The sequence below is a fragment of the Hippichthys cyanospilos genome, chromosome 17, assembly GCF_059441005.1.
Source record: "Hippichthys cyanospilos isolate Australia breed blue-spotted pipefish chromosome 17, RoL_Hcya_1.0, whole genome shotgun sequence".
Taxonomy (NCBI): Eukaryota; Metazoa; Chordata; class Actinopteri; order Syngnathiformes; family Syngnathidae; genus Hippichthys; species Hippichthys cyanospilos.
The window spans coordinates 12077355-12095085 of record NC_142385.1 but is presented as its reverse complement, the minus strand read 5'-3'; the positions used below and the strand labels follow the sequence as shown (position 1 = coordinate 12095085).

Genomic DNA, 17731 nt, shown 5'->3' with positions numbered 1-17731 from the left:
CCTGCGACGGGAGAAGCCATTTTGGCTCCCAGGTGTCTTCAATTCTCGGATGATACCACCACAAAAATCCTCTTAAATCCGAAAATGACCCACCGCCGGAAACGAGAGAAGAGGATGAACAGTCGCCCGTCCGAGAAGGCGTGGAGATTCTGAGCGTGTGTGGGTCGGCCGCCGGATGTTTAAGGGAGTTGCGACTGCGCTTCCCCCTCCAGTCAGTCAAGTGTGGGAAAAGTAGCAGAGTAGCGATCACCCCCACACACTAGGGTCACATGGAACCGTCCACATGTGTAGTGACGTCACACGCTGGCCATCAACAATAATATGGAATTGTATAGAAATTTGGCTTCCAAATCAACATTTCCACTCTGATTTTATTTCACTTTATAAATCACCGAAAATCGAGAAAAAAACGAAATTTATGAAGAATATGTCCTATTTTCAAATGTTATCTGGGAGTCCCTAACATATAAGCGTTAACTACCCATTTATTGCCCATTGTATTTTTTAAATCTACTCACTTTATGTCCTACTTGGATGGCAAAAACGTACACAAAGTGCAGAGAGCCATTTTATTTTTTGCTTAAAAGTTTAATGAAAAAGTGAACCCCCGCTAGTCAAAGCATCAGATCTATTTTCTGAGTGTGCAAAATCATTATCTGAGCTAGTGTGAGAGGGAATGGTTTGTCGATTAACAATCAAAATTAAACATTAAGCATATACTGTATACCCAATCAATACAAAACAACTATGTAGGAAAACATACGGCTAAAATTAGTTTTCAATGTGTAGTTTGATTTAAAATTTGGACGTCTCATTTGAAGAGACATTGTGCCAGAGCAGCTAGACATTTTTTTTGTTTGTTTGTTTTTAAATTTTTTACAGGAATTATTTTCGTCTCAAACCTTGTGACGTTTAATAGGGCTGCCTCTTGTGCTACATTATCTCACCACAGGAGGGCAGTGTTATCCTAACACGTGAAGCACAAGTCTTTACAGTTATGGCAATCAAATGACATTTGACAAGTTGTTCCAAGTGGAGTTCATTTATTGTGCGTAAAGTTGGTCGATTTGCATGCGGAAGAAAGACTTGAGCTCAGCCCTCTTGGCCTTTAGCGTTGGGGTCAAGAGGCCATTCTCAATGGTGAACTGCTCAGGGTGGAGATACACATCCTTCACCTGCACAGAGTTGACACAGAAACCTGAATTTAGAACTTTCTTCCAATAAATTTCAATTGAATCTGGCTTTGCAGTTACCTGCTCAAAGGACTTCAACCCTGCTTCTTTTCCCAGACTGATCATGTCCGAGAGAACAGCTTTCTTGATTTCCTGAAAGAACCACCAAAAAGTCTCAATAAAGGCCGCCTCCGCGTCTAAGAACGACACTACAGCATTACCTTGTTTTTGCAGAGTTCTTCAATGGAGCCCTGGAATCCAAGGTTCTTGGCAAAACCCGGCAAGACCTCTGGATCGGGGACCACAACTGCGACCAGGAAGGCCTTAGGAGAAACGAGTTTAAATTTTTGTAACCACGTTCTATGCATATTCATCCCAGTCCTACCTGTAGACTGTCTCCATGCACAAAAACTTGTGCCACAGGGGCACTGCGCACGTAGACGTTTTCAATCTTCTCTGGTGCGATGTATTCGCCCTGAGCCAGCTTGAAGATATTCTTCTTGCGATCGATGATCTTCAGAACACCGCTCTGTTCACGGCGACACGATGTTTCCAAGTCATGTTGACTATTAAAGAAAAAAAAAATGCATTCCTTACAGGCAGCCATTTTCCAATGTCTCCCGTGTGGAGCCAACCATCCTCATCCAAAGCCTCGGCGGTCTTCTCTGGATCCTTCAAGTAACCCTTGAATACATTGGTACCTTTGATGCACACCTGCAAGAGACCAAAAATCATTAAAACGAGCCAGAAAGACCATTGGATTGGGGAGAAGAAGCTTTTGGTGAGTGGGACACTTTTTAATTAGTACATTTGTAATGCTATCTATAGTCCAGAGGTATCCAGGGGACAAAATGTGGACAGTCATCCATTTGTCAAAGAAAAAAAAAAAAAACGGCACAGCCTCCAAAATAGTAAAAAAGAAGAAAAGAAAAAAGGCGGACACAATGAAAGGGAAGACTTCAGAAGATGGCTTGGAAAATTTTTATTTCTGCCCCGGTGTAAGTTGTGTTCCACTTAATTTGCTCTTAATTTGAAAACAAACATCATTCCTGTCACAGCCTCATAAAGCACTAAGATTTTCTGATGCATGCAGAAACCCTGTTATAACCTCGCGTACCCCCATTTGAGAACATGGTAGAATTGATACTTCCCAACTCACCTCGCCTTCACCATTGGAGGAAAAGTAATTCATCTCTTCCACATCCACCAGCTTCACAACATTACAGGGCAGAGGAACGCCAACGTGCCCTGCGGTAAACAAATCACCACCATTGTCACACCTTTTTTTGAACGTCGCCAAGCGATTACGGCAATTTGGCTTCGTCATACCCGAAGTGGCGTCTCCCGGCATGGTGAAGGTGCAACCAGCCGTGCACTCCGTTTGACCGTATGCCTCAAAGATCTGCAAGCAGTAAATGGGAGAAGCTTACCGTTTCCTTCTTTCATTTTAAACTTCAGCATTAGCTTTGATACCTGGCAACCAAGCGAGGCCCTGAGGAAGTCCAGCACCGAAGGAGAGATGGGCGCCGCCCCCGTCACCATGACGCGCACTCGTCCTCCCAGAGACGCCTAATTCAATTGGTAAATAAAAAAAACGTAACTTCTTTGTAATCATATTGATGATTAGGGTCATACCTGCACTTTGTGGAATATTAGCTTGTCCCAAATGCTGTTATTCCGAACAATGCCCTGCCGCACTTCGGCCAGTTTCCTCTGCGCCGCAAAGTTGAGAAGTGTTTTTTTGAAAGCTGTTGTGGCGCCGCTCTGCACCTGGACAAGGAAGAGGGCAGACTTTCTTAGTACATAATTAACTCTTTCATGGCCACGGTATTTTTTTCAATTTTAGTTTTCAATTTTAGGCATTGAATCCGAAGTGAACTTGAACTCAATAAATGTTCTCTTGGTGTGAACGTTGTGCATGAAAAAAAATAATAAATCATTGTGGGAGAGTATGCACTTATTTTTTTGAAGTTGAACCCATTAGGCATTATGTTACAAATTACGAACATTCCTTAGTTTTATGATATCACAAAAGAATCAATGGGGGGAAAAAAAAAACACACTATGGAACTGACTATTAAAACGTAACATTTCTAAACGCAACGTTTCTGACAGTTCTGTGTGATTGCGGCTGGACGTGTGAGAGTTAAAAAAAAAAAAATGTTGCAAAAATAATAATTCTCCAAATTTTGGACCATATAAAACCATTATAATTACACATTTTTAGTTGCTTTTTAATAGGATTTATTACATTGATTTTCCCGCTATTTTTGCAAAAGTGTGAGCACAAGGGTTACATTTATAAAATGTTTTTTTTTTCCAGATTGTTTGTGTGCTCAAGCTTTTCTTAATGTCCTTATGGTGGCCTCTATAGGGTTAAAAAAAAAAAAAAAAAAAAAAAACTCTAAAAAAGGAGAATCCAGCAGGTATTCAGAAACCATTGCTTACTTTATCGTAAACCCGGTTGAGAAGTCGCGGCACGACAGGGAAGATTGTGGGCTGGAGGGTCTTCATGTCATCCGGCAGTAGTCTGATGTCCCCTTGGAAGAATCCCACTCGAGCGCCGGCGCCATATATTACAGTCTACAGGAAAAAAACAAAAAACAAAAAAAAAACATATAAATAATTTTACAGAGAGTTTTGGACTGCAGGCACCACCGTCTAAAAAGGTGGTCTTCTTACCTGCACAACTCTTTCAAACATGTGAGCTAACGGCAGGAATGAAATGGTAACGTCTTCGGTATTTGGAACAACAGCTGTCTAGGGGGACAGAATTTCGATTTCAGGATCCAAATAAAAACTTCTTTATTGCATGCAATTGTATACCAAAGAAAACAAATACCTCAAAGGTTTTGAGGACACCAGCAGCATCAGCCACAACATTCTCATGAGTCAGCATGGCACCCTTGGGATTTCCTTTGAAAGGGTTTTAAACAGAACATTAAAGCACTTAAAAAGCCATATAAACACTTGATTTCATTTGATATTCACCTGTTGTTCCGCTAGTGAAGCAAACGATGCTGAGGTCCTCCGGCTTCGGAGGCTGTGGTGGACAAATAGTTTGAGCATGTGTCCTCATTAGAATTAGCATCTTAGCAATAGTAGGATAATCACCAAGGCTCAATTCGACACTATCAGAAGCACTGACTGACATTTGATTCCCATCTACTATTGTTATGGAAAAAAAATGTCAAAAACAAACAAAAATGGGTCCAAAAGGGGGAGGGGAAAAAAAAAAAAAAAAAAAAAAGGACAGGCCTTATGAAGGGGTCAACTTGGCCAAACTTTTCATTTTTGAGATTCTTGCACATAACCAATTTTAGGGATGTTTTGTACAAAACAACCCATGAAATTGGGTCAAATTGACTAATTTTGGGTCAGTCCATTTCTGCCTCATAATTGGGTTATTTTAAACCCAACTGTTTTTGCAGTGATAATTGGTGGGTAAGACCACATTGAAGGCCCCTAGTCCCCAGGTATCATTTGAAAATTTGGGCTCAAAAACAATTTGATTATAGATATTCAAAAAGGCAGTCCTAATATTTGGGTTTATTTGACTCAACTGTCAATTTAAATTTGTCTCGTACAGTCAGAGACCTTTTTTGGGTTTATGCAAAACAACCCACGGAACTGACTTTTTTTTCCCCCTCTATGACCGCACTTAAGGTCCCAAATCCCAAATGCATGGGCCAACGCTGGATCCTGTACTCTAAGAGAATTAGATTAAAATAATCTAATATGGGTCAAAAAGGGACTGACAACTTTTGGGATTTCTCATCTCACCCCAAAAATGATTCATTTTTCACCAAATGTTTTAGGTTAAAAGAAGATCCCAAAGAGTTGGGCCGATTCTTTTTGACTCCTACTTTAGCCATTTTTCATCAAAGTGTTTTTAATCATGTACAATACTAATTGAGGAAATGACTCACCACTGGCTTCTGGAGGTCATTTTTCCCTGCAGCCTGCAAAGCACAAAAAATAAAATAAAATCTACAAGCCACTCCAAAATATGCACGCCTCATTAATATTGAACATTTGGATACCTCCACATCTTGCATGGAAAGCACATCCACACCGCATTTGGCTCCTCGTTCCACCAAGTCCGAGTCAAACGGGTCCATGACGATGACCGTTTTGAGGGCGGGGGTCTGGCCTTTTTCACGGTTCTCCAGCAGTATTTCCACCTTTTTATGGTTGTCGCACAAAACTGTGGAAATGTCGGCTAAAACACAGGAAATAACATTGTAAAATTCCTCATTTAAAAACTATGGAAAATGTTCATTTCCTGTGGGAACTGGGATCTACCGGACAAATTAGCAGCAATGCAGCGCGGCCAATTACCTTGGTCGATAATGAACACCAGAGCCTCGGGACCCAAAGTGTCGTACAGCGGGACCGCCACCATGGAGTAGGTGTAACAGGCCAGTTCGCCAATAATCCACTACAAACGAGCGGCAAAATTAATATCTCCGGGGAAAGGCTTCAAAGTGCCGCTTGGTGATATTTCGCTTCACCTCGGGTCTGTTCTGAGCAAAGATGCCGATGAAAGTATCCGGGGTGGGCTTCAAGTCCCTCAGAAGGAGCCCCGAGCCCAGATGCTCCGCTCTGTCAGACACCTTCAACGACAGCAGAAGTTCTGACTCTGTTTTGGAGGTCGGGTTGTCTCCTGTGGTGTTTTTACCTGTTTGTACCTGAGCCACTGATACGGCCGTCCCGCTTTCCTGAAGCCCAAACATGGCCCGTTACCTGCAAGCATGATTAACCGTAAGCTTTCCAAAAATATATACACTGCTACTTTTAGATACTTCTCAAATACTGGGGCGGGGATGGCCTCAAGCAGAAGGCTTGGAAAGTTGATTATATTGTTTTATTTTGTTAAATAGTGTACAATTTTAGGTATACTTATCCAATTTTTCACCGAAAATGATATTTTTTATGGTAACTGCGGAAAGTGGGGGTGGGGGCTTTGCAACAAATAATTGTGCACATTTAGGCCAAAGATTGGTGAACTATTTAATTTTTTGCTTTGGAAGATGGATAAGAAATAAATTAAATAAGCATACATTTTGTGAAGGAGTCACTTTAACAATTAAGCCTTAATTTACATCACATGCCAATCAATTCACTCTTAATTTGAAACAACTGTACTGTTCCTATCCAGACAAAGAAAAGTATTAAATTAGAATTGCTAGTACCAGCAGAACATGCACCTTACAACTCCTGCACACTGCAGGAACGCTGCTAACTACATAATATTTTTCCTACCATCCTCATATATATACAGTATCTTCCATATGTTTAGAATGTGAGTCTATTTTTATATTAGCACCTCATTATCACTGCCCTGCAACAATTATTATTGCCTACTATTGTCTACTTTATTACTTGCTCTATTGTGTGGAATATAAGTCTGCTCGGTGAAGTGAACAGAATACGAATTATTAATGTTACAATAAAACTCTTGAATCTGAAATGCATTGCATACACCGTGCATGTGAACACAGATACAGTATTTGCAAGCAAAAAAACGCCAAGAAAATGGCATGTATTGCAATGTGCATTAAAGAAACGGGGCTTATGCAGTGGAAAATCTCTCCTTTCCCACATGTGAGAGCATCACAATAAGTATACACCACACCCACTTTTTTCTTTGACTCACCTGACACTTTCATGCCCCTCTGGAACACCTCATAGATGGTCTTGGCATCATCGTAGTAGTAAGCCATCAAGTTGTTGTTGTCCTTGAGCAAAGCTACCTTCCGGGCACCATCCTTAAATGGCAATTAATGATTTTAGAAAAACTAAAAATATCATTTTACGTCATTACATCATACTTTGATGCCCAGGGTTTGGCATTTGAGGTCGGCAGGGGAGCGCAGTGGGGCGGGCCTGGTGTTGAGGTAGAAGAGCGTGGCGGCCGCCAGGGCAAACAGTGAGATGATCACTGGCAGAGGGAGCGGAGAGAAGAGAAGCTGGAAGAGGAACTCCATGGCGCACGCACTCCTCTGCTGGGAGACACTAAGAAAAAATAAAATAAAATTTAGGCTTGGTGGCTTGATTGTGAACTGGGGTCAAAGTCGAGACCTTGCATGGGGCAAACTGTAAATCACTGTTGCCACAATGTCAATAACATCAACAAAGTCAGTACAAGCAAGAATGAAATCCAATAAAAGACATTTTGATTATCCATGAATGACAGAGCCCATCTGTTCACTTTCAAAGCCAAGTGTGGCCTCTGTGCGCTAGTTTAAAAACTTAACAGCACCAGTGGTCCAAAGATTGACCCCTGTGGAACACCCGGTACCAACAGAAACTCTTTTAAAACATTCGCTAACAAGACAAGTCTTTATTTTCTACACATAAACTTACCGGTCGTTGGCTGCTCCTATCAGCGTGGTCACAAGGCAGAACCTCTTCTCAGCTCCTCTTCAGTCCAGAAGGAAGAAAAAAAGAACTCATAGTAGTCATAAAAGTCACAGCCAGACCTTTAAACTTTGGCCATGTGATAAAGCAACACGAGCAAGAGCCTCTTTATCAACAGATTTGTGTCCCAACAGCCAATAAAAAAGGAAATCCACCCAATATTTATTGTCTTTCACACTTGTTATGATAGTTGACATCCGATCCAGGATGAAGAAACAGTACATCTGCACTTTCATTTACTCAAGGACACTTCAGCTAAATATTTTCGAACAAATGTTGCTAAAAAAAGAACATTGATGCTCTAGAATTTTAATTCAGCAAAGGTTGTCACAGGGTATCCTAATCATCATAAATATCGAACTTCTAAACGTTTTTTTAATGCAAGCACTAGATACACTCTTAATTGATTAAGCAAATTGTTCGTTGCGATAACACAAACCTGCACACGTAAACTGTACGTCTATTTGTGTATATTTTTGCTGATGCGAAGATTACCTGGCGGTATAACAGATGTTTGACAGCCGTGCAGAAAGAGCTGGCTGAGGATCCCTGGTGGAAACGCCGCCTGGCCACTACCATTAATGTCACGCAACATGCACACGCATACTCACCTGTGTTCATTAGCACCTCTGAGTGCATGCAGCTGTGCATGTGATTGCGTGTGCAGCAGCAGCGCGGTTTTTTTCAAACGCATTTTTTTTCGACGTCGTCAACATTTATTTCAATGGTTGCAGACGTTTAATAGAGAAAACATTTTTTAAAAAGTGCGGGTGTATGTCTCGAAGGATGACAATAGTGAGTGTGATGAACTTTGACGCGTGCATTTATCAACACGGGTGATAATTAACCTTTGGAATTTGGTGATAAAATCTCATTGAGGACATCAAATGTTCGGATTTCTTAATCTTTTAATCACTGTTGCTCTCTTGATGTGTGTGTGTGTGTGTGTGTGTGTGTGTGTGTGTGTGTATATATGTATATATATATATATATATATATATATATATATATATATATATATATATATATATATATATATATATATATATATACATACACACACACACACACACACACACACACACACACACACACACACATATTAAGTCCATCCTTATCCTCATACGGGTTGCAGGCCTGCTAGTGTCTATCTCAGCTGTCTATGGGCAGTAGATGGGGGGTGGGACACCCTGAACTGATTGCCAGCCAATTGCGGGGCACACAGAGACAAACAACCAATCACACACCCAATCACACTTCAGGATAATTTACAGTGTCCGTTTCACCTGCCATGCATGTTTTTGGAATGGAGTCATGCAGGAAGAACTTTTTGGGTTAATTTGATAAGTGGTGCACAATATCTTCACTCTCTTCCGAAGAGCTTTTTAATATTAGGTGAATGTGTTTTCTTATATGAGGCTAACCAAAATAATAAATACATAAAGGAATGCCTCTTATGATGTTTATAAAGGCAGAATATTCCAAACAGATTGGGCTCCTCCCGTCTGTCCAACATCACCTGGCTGAGAGGATGGTGGGGTTGCTATTTAAGCCGCGTGACATCAAGTCGCACGTAGCCCGAGGATGACGACGGGTAGATCTTGCTCTCTCTCCCAGGTGCTTCACCTGATGCTCACCCTGACAGCAGCTTCCGCCAATGAGGTTCCCGGTTCGATCCCTCCCAGCCCGAAGCTGCTGATAGGCTTCCAGGCTCCTTGGAACTCGTCATTCCCTTTCAGTGCCCAACGCTTGGGCTCGGCCATCCAGATCGCCGTGGACAAGGTGAACAGCAACCCCTCTTTCCCGGGCAACTACACCTTGGGCTTCGTTTACCTGGACACGGCCTGCAGCCCCAAGCTCTCCTTGGGGGGCTTCATTCAGCAGGTGTGGAGGGAAAACGTGTCTGCCGTCTTTGGACCCGCATGTCCTGAAGAAGCTGAGGTACGCCTGTTTTTCATTGACTGAATATTTTTCTTTCTAATCCGCAAGATGGTAGTTATGAACTACTCAAGGTCGTCCAAGCGAAAATGGATCTTCGACGTCCATAGCCGTCATTGGCACTGAATGCGTTAAATGTGCTTTTATGAAATGCCAGATTCAGCCTTTTCGTGCATTATGGAAGGTGTCAATGAGCAGAAATCATTTTTGTATCTGATCCATTTTGGGGCTGGGCATGCAGTGGATGCTTTTTTTTTTCTTTTACTCAAATACAGTATTTGCTTTTAATTCTATGATATTAGTATTGATATGTCCATATTTTTATGCATTTCACTGAACATGTCACAGACAAACTTTTGACTTAAGTGCTGCGATTCATGTGAATCAAGAGGGGCAATCACATTAAATATAATTTTACTACTCACGGTTCTGTTTAGGTGGAATATAGAGTATGTCATAATTATGGGCAAAACTATATCATATACAATTGTTATTTTGCATAGGTGACAGGCCTAATTGCATCCACCTGGAGCATCCCCATGTTCGGTTTCGTGGGACAATCATCCAAGATGGAGAACGCCGACGTGTACGACTCTTACGTCAACGTGGTGCCGCCGCTCAAGAGGAGCTCCGAGGTTTTGGTAAAAACTTTGGAGTTCTTCGGGTGGACGCACGTGGCCATGATCGGCGGCGGCCTGGACTCCAACACGTGGGACAAAGTGGACGCGCTGTGGAAAACGGTGGAGACGCCTCTGAGGTCAAGGTTCAAGCTGACGGCGGCCGTCAAGTTTGACACCAGCGACGAGCGTCTGGTTTACCGCAATGTCAAGTATATCGCCACCGTGGCGAGAGGTGAGCCAATTTGGCCCTTTTCACCTGAATAAAAATTATGAATCTAATTTTGTCGGTGTTGGGCGCAGTGATTGTGGTACTGACCAACAAGGAGGACTCTCTGACGCTGCTGCTGGAGGCCGAGCGGCAGGGCTTGATGGGCGGCGACTACGTGTTCTTCCTGGTGCAGCATTTTGAGGTCAGTGGCGGCGTGGTGAGTAAAATACTCGCAACGACATCACACGCATTGAGCGATGAAAAATGTAAACATCAGCTTGATAAACGGCATATGTTCACAGCATATCTTTCTTTGAGCTATCAAGCTAATGCTAATGGAGGGCTATTAACTTTTACAAAAAAAACATCGTACTCAAGTTAATTATTAACTCAATCAGTGCCAGGGACGTATTTTCACGTTTTTTAAGAGTCCAGACAGTAAATCACAGATATGTATGTATAAAATTGATACTTAAGTATCTGATGACTCAATGGTTAATCTAGCATCAGATTACTTTTTTAATGCTAATGCTACATGAAATTCCCATCATGGCTCCACATAGGATAATGCTAACACGACATGACAATAGAGGAGAGCAAAATGTTAGCTACAAATGTGCTAACATGCTAAAATAGCTCATTGATATAACCTGTAAACGCGGAAGGTAATTGTGTTGCCATGGCCAGTTTTGCACAAGATTGTACTTTCATCTTAATAATATGTACAGTTATGCTAGCCAAATGCTAATCACATCATTCCTCCGCTTTCTCATGAAAGTTTGAGCGTGATTAAGCTAATATCTAAAACACATTGCTTCTGCTAATTAGCCAAAAATAGCATTTTCACTAGTGATGTGCCCCCGTAGCCAATTATGTTGAAGATGATTGTCTACATCAAATCCAGAATGATCTATAAGAATTAGCGGCATTAGCTGCAGGCCACTTAGTAATTAATTTCCAAGTTACTAAGATAATGTGAAGAGCGTTTTGCTTTCCTCCATTGAGCAGGACAATGTGTGGAAATACTCGCTGGACAGCCAAATGAACCAAGCGGCCCTCCGAGCCTTCGACATGACCTTCATCATTGGCCAGAAGTCATACGACGGCTACGAGTACTATGACTTCTTTGAGCAGGTGTTTGAGAGACTCAGAGGGTCTCCGTTTCACAGCAACCTGACATCTGAGAAAGAGGTAAAAAAAAAAAAAAAAGACAAGAAGGAATAGAGAAGGCAATATTGAAGGCATCCATTACAGGTGAGCACCTACTCGGCCTACCTGCACGATGCCGTGCTGCTCTACGCCATGGCCTTGAAGGAGGTCCTGAAAGACGGCAAGGATCCTCACGATGGACGTCAGGTTCTGCAGAAACTGAAGAACAAGAATAGCATCCGCTTCTACGGTAAGCAAGCTTAGTGATTCGAACTTCAAACGACGAGGGACTAAACAACGCTCCTCCTGCAGGAGCTTCAGGTCTGGTCCACTTTGACGAGGATGGGGAGAGAAACCTGGACTATTCCATTTATGACCTGCAGTACATCAGGGACACGGCTGCGTTCGTCCCCGTCCTCCATTTTGACAGCCACAGCAAAAGTATCCGGTAATAAGCATGCAATGGGCCATCCCGAAAGTAAAAAAAATATAAATATATTAAAATATTCTCAGAGAATATGCCTCCAAAATTAAACAGTAAAAAAAACACTAATCAACAATATTTTCCAGGAAAATATAAGCCTGAAAAGTGTATTGGAATTATATATATATATATATATATATATATATATATATATATATATATATATATATAATATTTTTAAATATTTTGGGCGTGTAGAAATTCAATAAGAAACCAATTTTGAAATGAGGCACAAATATAAAATGTGGGAAAAATGAAGGACTACAAATACTTTCCTGCTACAACTATGAACAGAAGACTGTTGTGATTCCAGGCCGACGGCCATGTTCACCGCGGTGACCTGGCCCAAAGGAAGACCGCCGTCCGACAACCCCGAATGCGGCTTCAACAACGAGTTGTGTGAATGGCTTAGTAACGGTACGTTGTCCTCAAGCATGAATACAAATGAGGGGCGAGCAGTTACAGGTCACGTGAGGGTAACAACTGCACCGACCTGCCATGTGGTGGCGTCCTATCAGACATCGCCCTGCTGGCTCTACTGGTCACGTTTCCCATCATCGGCGTGTTGGCCGTGCTGGGCATCGGCGTCCTGGTGCTGCAGAAGCTGCGTCTCCAGACCAGCCTGGAGGACTCGCGTTGGTGGCTCATCGACTACAACGACATCACCATCATCAGGGAGGCCTCGGTACGTACCTTCGTAGCATGTCCGCACGTAGCCTGTGGTCCGCTCGGGATTTTTGGAGTTATCTCCATCCAGCGTGCTCCGGGTATGTCGCTGAACACCACAAGAAGTCTGAGCGGCAGCGGAGGTTCCTATTCCACTTTGTCCAACACCAGTTACGGCTTCAGGGACAAGATGGGAAAGGAACACATCTACACCACAGTAGGCCTCTACCAGGTATTAGCAACGCGGTTGTACGATTAAAAACGCAATATTGACTTTCGACTTTTGAATTCAGGGGAATTACGTGGCCATCAAGTACATCAAGAGGAAGGACTGCGAGAAACTCCAGAGTGCATCCATCCTCGCCGAATTCAACGTGGTAACGTTCTTCAGCGACGCTTCAGCGACGTGTTGCTAATGTCGCCTTGCTAGCCTAAACGGCGTCCACCTCCACCAAGACAGATGAAGGAGATGAAACACGAGAATCTGGTGCAGTTCTTTGGCGCGTGCGTGGAGCCGCCCAATGTCTGTCTCGTCATGCAGTACTGCAGGAAGGGCAGTCTGAAGGTCGGTTTGCCCCCCCACCCCCCCGAGAAAAAAAAACACCATTATAGTGTCATTGTTGATGTTTGCAGGACGTTTTGAAGGCTTCCGATGTGGATCTAGACGGGATGTTCAAGCTTTCCTTCGCTTACGATATCGTCAACGTAGGTGTCATATTTCCCGGGTGCCTTGACAAGCCCCGCCCACAATTTGACGTTGTTACCTCCTGCAGGGAATGGACTTCATCCACAAGAGCAAACTCAAGTTCCACGGCAACCTGAAGACCAGCACCTGTATGGTGGACAGTCGGTTGCAGGTCAAATTGTCCGGGTTCGGGCTGTGGGAGTTTAAATACGGCGGTAAAGGCAACCGTGGCCAACTGGGAACTCCGGACTATGAAGGTCAGAGGGAATATTTTATTCGATTCTGATGATATAAGCATGAGCAAATATTTTGCGGTATCACAGTGTTGCAATTACACCAATCATTTTCTTAAAAAAAAAAAAGAGTAAATAACTGCAATTTTGCTTAGTTTTGTCCATTTTTTCTGGAAAAAAACTAACTGGCGTACAATTAACTTCAAAGAGGCAGCTTGTTGACTCTACCAAACTTTTTGTTTCTTGTTTAGTTGTCTCCTCATAAGAAGAAAAATATCACTTAGCAAAAACTACTTTGATAGGCGTGGCTCAAAAGTATAACCACCCAAAAAGTCTTGAACCAAGTTTTTTGGTTTGAAGGTCATTTTAGCGATTTCCAGGAATCCTGTGAATTTCTGGCGAATTCACTTCCCAAGCTGATTTCATTTAGCTTGGTTGAATTTGGAAGGTATATCTAAGATGAGTTGAAAAAAAGTGTTCATCCCATAGGACATATGAAGTTGAAAATTTCAGGCTAATTTGGGCGTTTTTAGAGGTTCTTCAAGCACCAACTCCTCCTAAAGAGTTTGTGCAATAATAACCAAATTAGAACCACATATTCCAATGAGATGGTTGATGCTCGGTTGTGAAACATTTCAATGTTCATCATTGCATGCGAGCAGCACATGTTGGCAAAGTTTAATGACTTGCCGCAAAAGCGAATGCTCAATAACTCAACCACAAAAATGTTTTCGAAAATTCATCTCCTGAAGCCAGTTTCCCAAAAAAGTCTGAAGAAGTCATGCCTGAAAAAAACAAGATGTTGTTTTCAGGGGTCCTAACTTTGACAAGTAACTTGAAACGTTTCAGGTTTGTTCTGGACAGCTCCGGAACTTCTGAGGCAAATGGACCCAGCGGTCAACGGGACCCCCAAAGGGGACATCTACAGTTTTGGCATCATCCTGTGGGAGCTCATGTACAACTCCAAGAACGGGCCATACCACGATGTCAACATGGAGCCCAAAGGTTACGGTGAAAACATTTCGGCCTCATTTTAGTGATCCGAATACAATTGTTAAATTTGCCTCCTCAGAGATCGTCACGAGGTTGCGGGGGCCCTTCCGGGGGGAGCCCCTCAGACCGGCCCTGTCCGACCTGTGCGACGACAACATCAACTCGCTGCTCAGGGTCTGCTGGAACGAAAACCCAGACCACCGACCGCCATTTAGGTCCATTCTACGACAGCTGAAGGAAACCAGCCCAGAGAGGTGGCGCTATTGTTTTTCTTTGCCATCATCTACCTCAAATATCACCCTCAATGGAATTAATGTTAACAACATAATTTCTTTTAGGGTTCCGAGGATGCACAGGAAAAATAATTTTTATTTTATTTTTTCTACTGTAACTTTTCTAATATTAAAAAAAAAAATGAAAATATTTATGAAATGCAGTGAAACTCTTTAGGGTGAATTATGAAACTTAGAAAATAATAATAAAATGTTGCATGTTGAAATGTTCATATTAAATAAAAAAAATGTATTAAAAATAAGATGATTAAAAATAATTCAGATATATGTATCTTCTTACGTCATACATATATTTAGCATGTAATCTTGTCAAAATTTTAAAATATGTACATTTTAAATACAAATAAAAATAAATAATAAAATAAATAAAAAGTAAATGATTTAGTTGACAATAAAACTAATAGTTGAATATAATTACATTTTTTGTACTGTTGTGTTTTTAATATTATAATTATGTAATATTTATAATTACATAATAATTATAATAAAAAAATATTAGATTTATAGATAAGGAAATATATATATATATATATATATATTAGGAAACGTTTTGTTATTGATCAAGATCTACATTATTGCAATGTACTGTATATTTCTATGCTTAAAAAAATATTTTCAATTATTGATGAGCATGTCTTTTTTTACACCCATGCTGTAGCCATGCAAACATTCTGGACAACATGGTGGAGAAGCTTGAAAAATACGCCAATCACCTGGAGGAAGTAGTGGAGGAACGGACCAACCAACTGGTCGCAGAGAAGACTCGCGCAGACAAGCTTCTCTCCAGCATGTTGCCGAGGTAGCTCCGCGGACCTGGTAAGTCCCCTCGGCGGTGACGCGTCTTCTGGCAGGTACATCGCCGACCAGCTGATGGAGGGGAAGTCGGTGGAGCCTCGCAGCTATGACGTGGTGAGCATCTTCTTCTCCGACATCGTGGGCTTCACCTCCATGTGCGGCGTCAGCTCGGCCATGGAGGTGGTCATGTTCCTCAACGACCTCTACAGCCTCTTTGATGACATCATCAGGATGTACGACGTCTACAAGGTCGCAATCGCGACACGCTTCCTTTCCTCCTGACCGCTGGCCATTGACGAGCGCGTGGTCTAGGTGGAGACCATCGGTGATGCCTACATGGTGGCCAGCGGTCTGCCCATCACCAACGGCCAACAGCACGCCGTGGAGATCGCCACCATGGCTCTGCACTTCCTGGGCGCCATCAAGCGCTTCCGGATACGACACATGCCCTCGGAGAGATTGGCCATCCGCATCGGTGTCCACTCGGGTGAGAGCTGAACCCCTATCCCGCTGAGGGGCGAACACTGGTGAGTGTCCGCGAAGGTGGCGGCTCTATTGATCTCCTCCAGAGTTCATTCAAGGTCGCCGGAGGTCACAAGATATTGCTCTCGTCACAATGTTGAACATGTTCTAAATGGCCTTGCAACGTGAGCAACATCTGGTGAGCTCTCGCAACTTCTGGCGACCTTGTAGCCATCGCTGGTGACCTTGTAGTGATCACTGGTGATCTTGTATGAAACCTAGAGGAAATCAAAAGAGCCGTTACCTTCGCAGAACATGTTCAAAATTTCCTTGCGATAAGAGCAGCATCTGGCGAGCTTCTAGTGACCTCTGGTGACTGTGAACAAAAGCCTGGAGAGTTGCTACCTTCACAGAACATGCTCAAAATTCCCCTGCGACAAGAACGTTTGGGACCTCTAGTGACCTTGTAGTGACCTCTGGCGACCTTGTAGCAATATATGGCGACCTTGTAGTGGACTTCCATGACCTCTGATGACCTTGCAGCGAGCTCTGGCAAACGTAGCTTTGAACAAACACTGGAGGAGATCAACAGAGGCGATATCTTAGCAGAACTTATCTTAAAAGTTCCTAGGACAAGAGCAAGGCCTGGCAACCTCTATTGACCTCTGGCGTACTTTTAGCGACCTCTGGTGATAGGAATGAACCCTGGAAAGGATCAAGAGAGTCAATATCTTCACAGAACATATTAAAATTTTCCTTGCGACAAGTGAAGTGTCTGGTGACCTCTACCAAACACTGTCGACCTTGTAGCAACCTTTGCTAACCTTGAGCGAACCTCGGATAAGATCAAGAGCCGCTGCTTTCGCAGACACTAGCCAGTGTTAGCCCCTCAGTTCGATACTAGCGCTATGTGAAAAAATTTCAAAGTTTCATAAATATGGCAGTGCTGTTTTTTTCTTCTCGGTAGGTCCAGTGGTCGCCGGCGTCGTAGGAAGCACGATGCCTCGCTACTGTTTGTTCGGAGATACGGTCAACATGGCGTCTCGAATGGAGAGCAACAGCTTACGTGAGAAAACATTTGCTGATCTACATTTTGATGTTTTGGAAATGGTCAAATTACCCATGAACTGGCAACTGCAAACCAAAACGTGCACAAATTGTTTCGCCAGCCTTGAAGATTCACATCTCTCAATCCACCGCTGATATTCTGGTCCAGGTGGGATCATTCGAGCTGGAGGAAAGAGGAGAAATTGAAATGAAGGTGACATCAACATGCTCGCTCGAGTGTGTTCCACTCGCGTGCTGAAATTATGATCTTTTCGTATCAGGGTAAAGGCTGTCACAAGACTTACTGGCTGTTGAGCAAACAGGGTTTCAATCCTCCTTTGTCGGCTGCTCAATGCACTGCACAGGCGAATGCCAGCCACCAGATGGCAGCAGAGGTACACCCCGGAATAATCCACATACTCTTCTTGTTCTTGACGTTGCTGTCTATTTTTGTTTGTTTGTTTTGTGTTAAGAAAACTGGATTGTGCAACGCCATGTACAGTGCTGGAGAGGACGCCGTTCCTCCAGTGGAAATTTAGTCGAGACGCAGCACCAAATAAGAT

At 42.8% G+C, this 17731-nt stretch overlaps 2 protein-coding genes across 2 annotated transcripts; one reads left to right on the top strand and one right to left on the bottom strand.

Annotated features, from left to right (window-relative positions):
* Nucleotides 1-1043: 1043 nt before the first annotated feature.
* acsl5 (acyl-CoA synthetase long chain family member 5) lies at nucleotides 1044-8211 on the bottom strand. Its single transcript, XM_088438494.1, has 22 exons — nucleotides 8091-8211; nucleotides 7542-7598; nucleotides 7007-7190; nucleotides 6832-6943; nucleotides 5854-5918; nucleotides 5687-5788; nucleotides 5514-5613; nucleotides 5216-5394; nucleotides 5102-5134; nucleotides 4164-4215; nucleotides 4015-4088; nucleotides 3855-3932; nucleotides 3621-3755; nucleotides 2808-2942; nucleotides 2646-2741; nucleotides 2502-2574; nucleotides 2332-2420; nucleotides 1770-1886; nucleotides 1558-1701; nucleotides 1394-1495; nucleotides 1254-1325; nucleotides 1044-1175 (listed from the first exon to the last, which is right to left on the bottom strand). Exons 3-22 carry the CDS (start codon nucleotides 7160-7162, stop codon nucleotides 1044-1046), a joined length of 2046 nt encoding a protein of 681 aa, XP_088294620.1. The 5' UTR covers nucleotides 7163-7190; nucleotides 7542-7598; nucleotides 8091-8211.
* Nucleotides 8212-9179: 968 nt separating this feature from the next.
* On the top strand, nucleotides 9180-17707 carry gucy2g (guanylate cyclase 2g). Its single transcript, XM_088439637.1, has 22 exons — nucleotides 9180-9536; nucleotides 10037-10385; nucleotides 10454-10563; nucleotides 11370-11552; nucleotides 11616-11760; nucleotides 11823-11958; nucleotides 12308-12411; nucleotides 12513-12679; nucleotides 12752-12892; nucleotides 12954-13037; nucleotides 13121-13225; nucleotides 13294-13365; nucleotides 13434-13602; nucleotides 14428-14583; nucleotides 14651-14825; nucleotides 15523-15663; nucleotides 15716-15908; nucleotides 15972-16146; nucleotides 17089-17187; nucleotides 17291-17382; nucleotides 17450-17563; nucleotides 17642-17707. Exons 1-22 carry the CDS (start codon nucleotides 9180-9182, stop codon nucleotides 17705-17707), a joined length of 3333 nt encoding a protein of 1110 aa, XP_088295763.1.
* Nucleotides 17708-17731: the final 24 nt, after the last annotated feature.

Excerpts from the sequence above, each read along its gene's own strand:
- acsl5 (XM_088438494.1), bottom strand. The coding sequence starts at position 7,162 with ATGGAGTTCCTCTTCCAGCTTCTCTTCTCTCCGCTCCCTCTGCCAGTG. Across the intron at positions 2,742-2,807 it reads TAATATTCCACAAAGTGCAG|GCGTCTCTGGGAGGACGAGT; the intron begins GTATGACCCTAA and ends CAATTGAATTAG. Across the intron at positions 1,887-2,331 it reads CCTCCAATGGTGAAGGCGAG|GTGTGCATCAAAGGTACCAA; the intron begins GTGAGTTGGGAA and ends GGTCTCTTGCAG.
- gucy2g (XM_088439637.1), top strand. The coding sequence starts at position 9,180 with ATGACGACGGGTAGATCTTGCTCTCTCTCCCAGGTGCTTCACCTGATG. Across the intron at positions 13,038-13,120 it reads TCCTCGCCGAATTCAACGTG|ATGAAGGAGATGAAACACGA; the intron begins GTAACGTTCTTC and ends CCACCAAGACAG. Across the intron at positions 14,584-14,650 it reads TGTCAACATGGAGCCCAAAG|AGATCGTCACGAGGTTGCGG; the intron begins GTTACGGTGAAA and ends TTGCCTCCTCAG.